The sequence below is a fragment of the Perkinsus marinus genome (assembly GCF_000006405.1).
Source record: "Perkinsus marinus ATCC 50983 genomic scaffold scf_1104296954228, whole genome shotgun sequence".
NCBI lineage: Eukaryota > Perkinsozoa > Perkinsida > Perkinsidae > Perkinsus > Perkinsus marinus.
In genome coordinates this window covers 1-1,312 of record NW_003208200.1, presented here as the reverse complement: position 1 = coordinate 1,312, position 1,312 = coordinate 1, and the positions used below count along the sequence as shown (strand labels likewise).

Sequence of the window (1,312 nt, the reverse complement as noted above, 5' to 3'; positions counted from 1 at the left end):
GTGATGGTAGGGTACATGACCTGGTCTCTCAGGGTACCAATACAAGGTACGGGCTTTGGGGTAGGTACATGATGCGTATCTACTAAGGACAAGTGGCACGGCGCCCGACATGGAGAAAGAGAAATGCTTGTACTAACCAATACGAAGGAATTTGAATATTCCTGTTTGCAACGCACGTAATCACGCGCCCATCGGGCCGATTGAGTCTGACTAGAGCTTCACAGAGAGCTGCAGGGTGGGCCTTACATCGCCTAACTCTCCCTCTTGTAGGGCCCCGGAGCTCAAGGTCTTATTAATTCTAATACCTCCGGCCGATGCTGGCCATAGACCTGCTAGGACACGGAATAGGGAGGTCTTCCCAGCACCATTAGGCCCGGTTATAAGCACGCGGTCTCCTGAAAGATATCGATAACCACATAACGACTATACGGGTGGAGCCCCACCTGGCTTGGCCACAAAGTTAAAACCATCGAGTAGTGTACGGGATTTATCTGGCGTGGTGATGGTCAGATCATTCGCCGCTAAGAGGGCGGCGTTAGGCATAGCATCTTCCTGAGACTCCTCATGTGTCTTCTACCACAACAGTCTACTGACCTCTGGAGAGGACGTTCGCATCCGCCTTGTGTGCTGCTCGTCTGATCGGTTCAATGCTTCAACCAACTCCGACACCCTAGCCGTGTACCCAGCTAGGGTTTGGACCTGATCAATGACCCTAGACCACAGTCCTCGACCTCACTACTCCTGCTCTACTACTTTCTTATACGTAAGTATGAGGTCACATAGTGATGCACTTGAAGTCTGGATCAGATTGTCAGCGACTCTATACCTACCAAGCCGAGGATAAGGTTAGTAACACGCCTCTATACCATCTACTGGGTAAGTCGTCTAAGCTGATCCTTCCCATCTTTCGGAGCCCCTTCAGTGATGAATGGTAGAGCTATTACAGGCCATCCCACCACTGAGGCGAAATACCTGCATACCAACACATTGCCACCACACTAGCCAACTTGATCTACTTAAGACCAAATTGATCGATACAACCCTGACGGAATTGTATAGCCGCGAGCTTCTCTTTCCAACCACTCGCCGAAGCTAGCCTGTCGTTCAACAGCCGTTCCTATTAGAAGCAATATGCGCCATACGTCACCGTACAGGGGCAAAATCACCTCAGCTGCACCACCGTTCAAAAAGGCTATTTCCTCATGATGAGAAACTAGCCGCGCTTGAGCTCGCCTATAGTTACCTAGGAACCACCAAGACCAGTGTTGGAATATATGTTCGCTCTCATAATTATAAGGGTTTAAACACGAAG

At 49.8% G+C, this 1,312-nt stretch overlaps 1 protein-coding gene across 1 annotated transcript; it reads right to left on the bottom strand.

The window, feature by feature from the left end:
- Positions 1-210: 210 nt before the first annotated feature.
- Pmar_PMAR022188 (conserved hypothetical protein) lies at positions 211-1,117 on the bottom strand (the record flags this gene model as incomplete). The annotated part of the gene is made up of 6 exons (XM_002776134.1): positions 211-395; positions 444-573; positions 595-699; positions 754-826; positions 874-972; positions 1,017-1,117. Coding segments are annotated over 6 exons (693 nt in total), but the record flags the coding sequence as incomplete, so codon positions are not given.
- Positions 1,118-1,312: the final 195 nt, after the last annotated feature.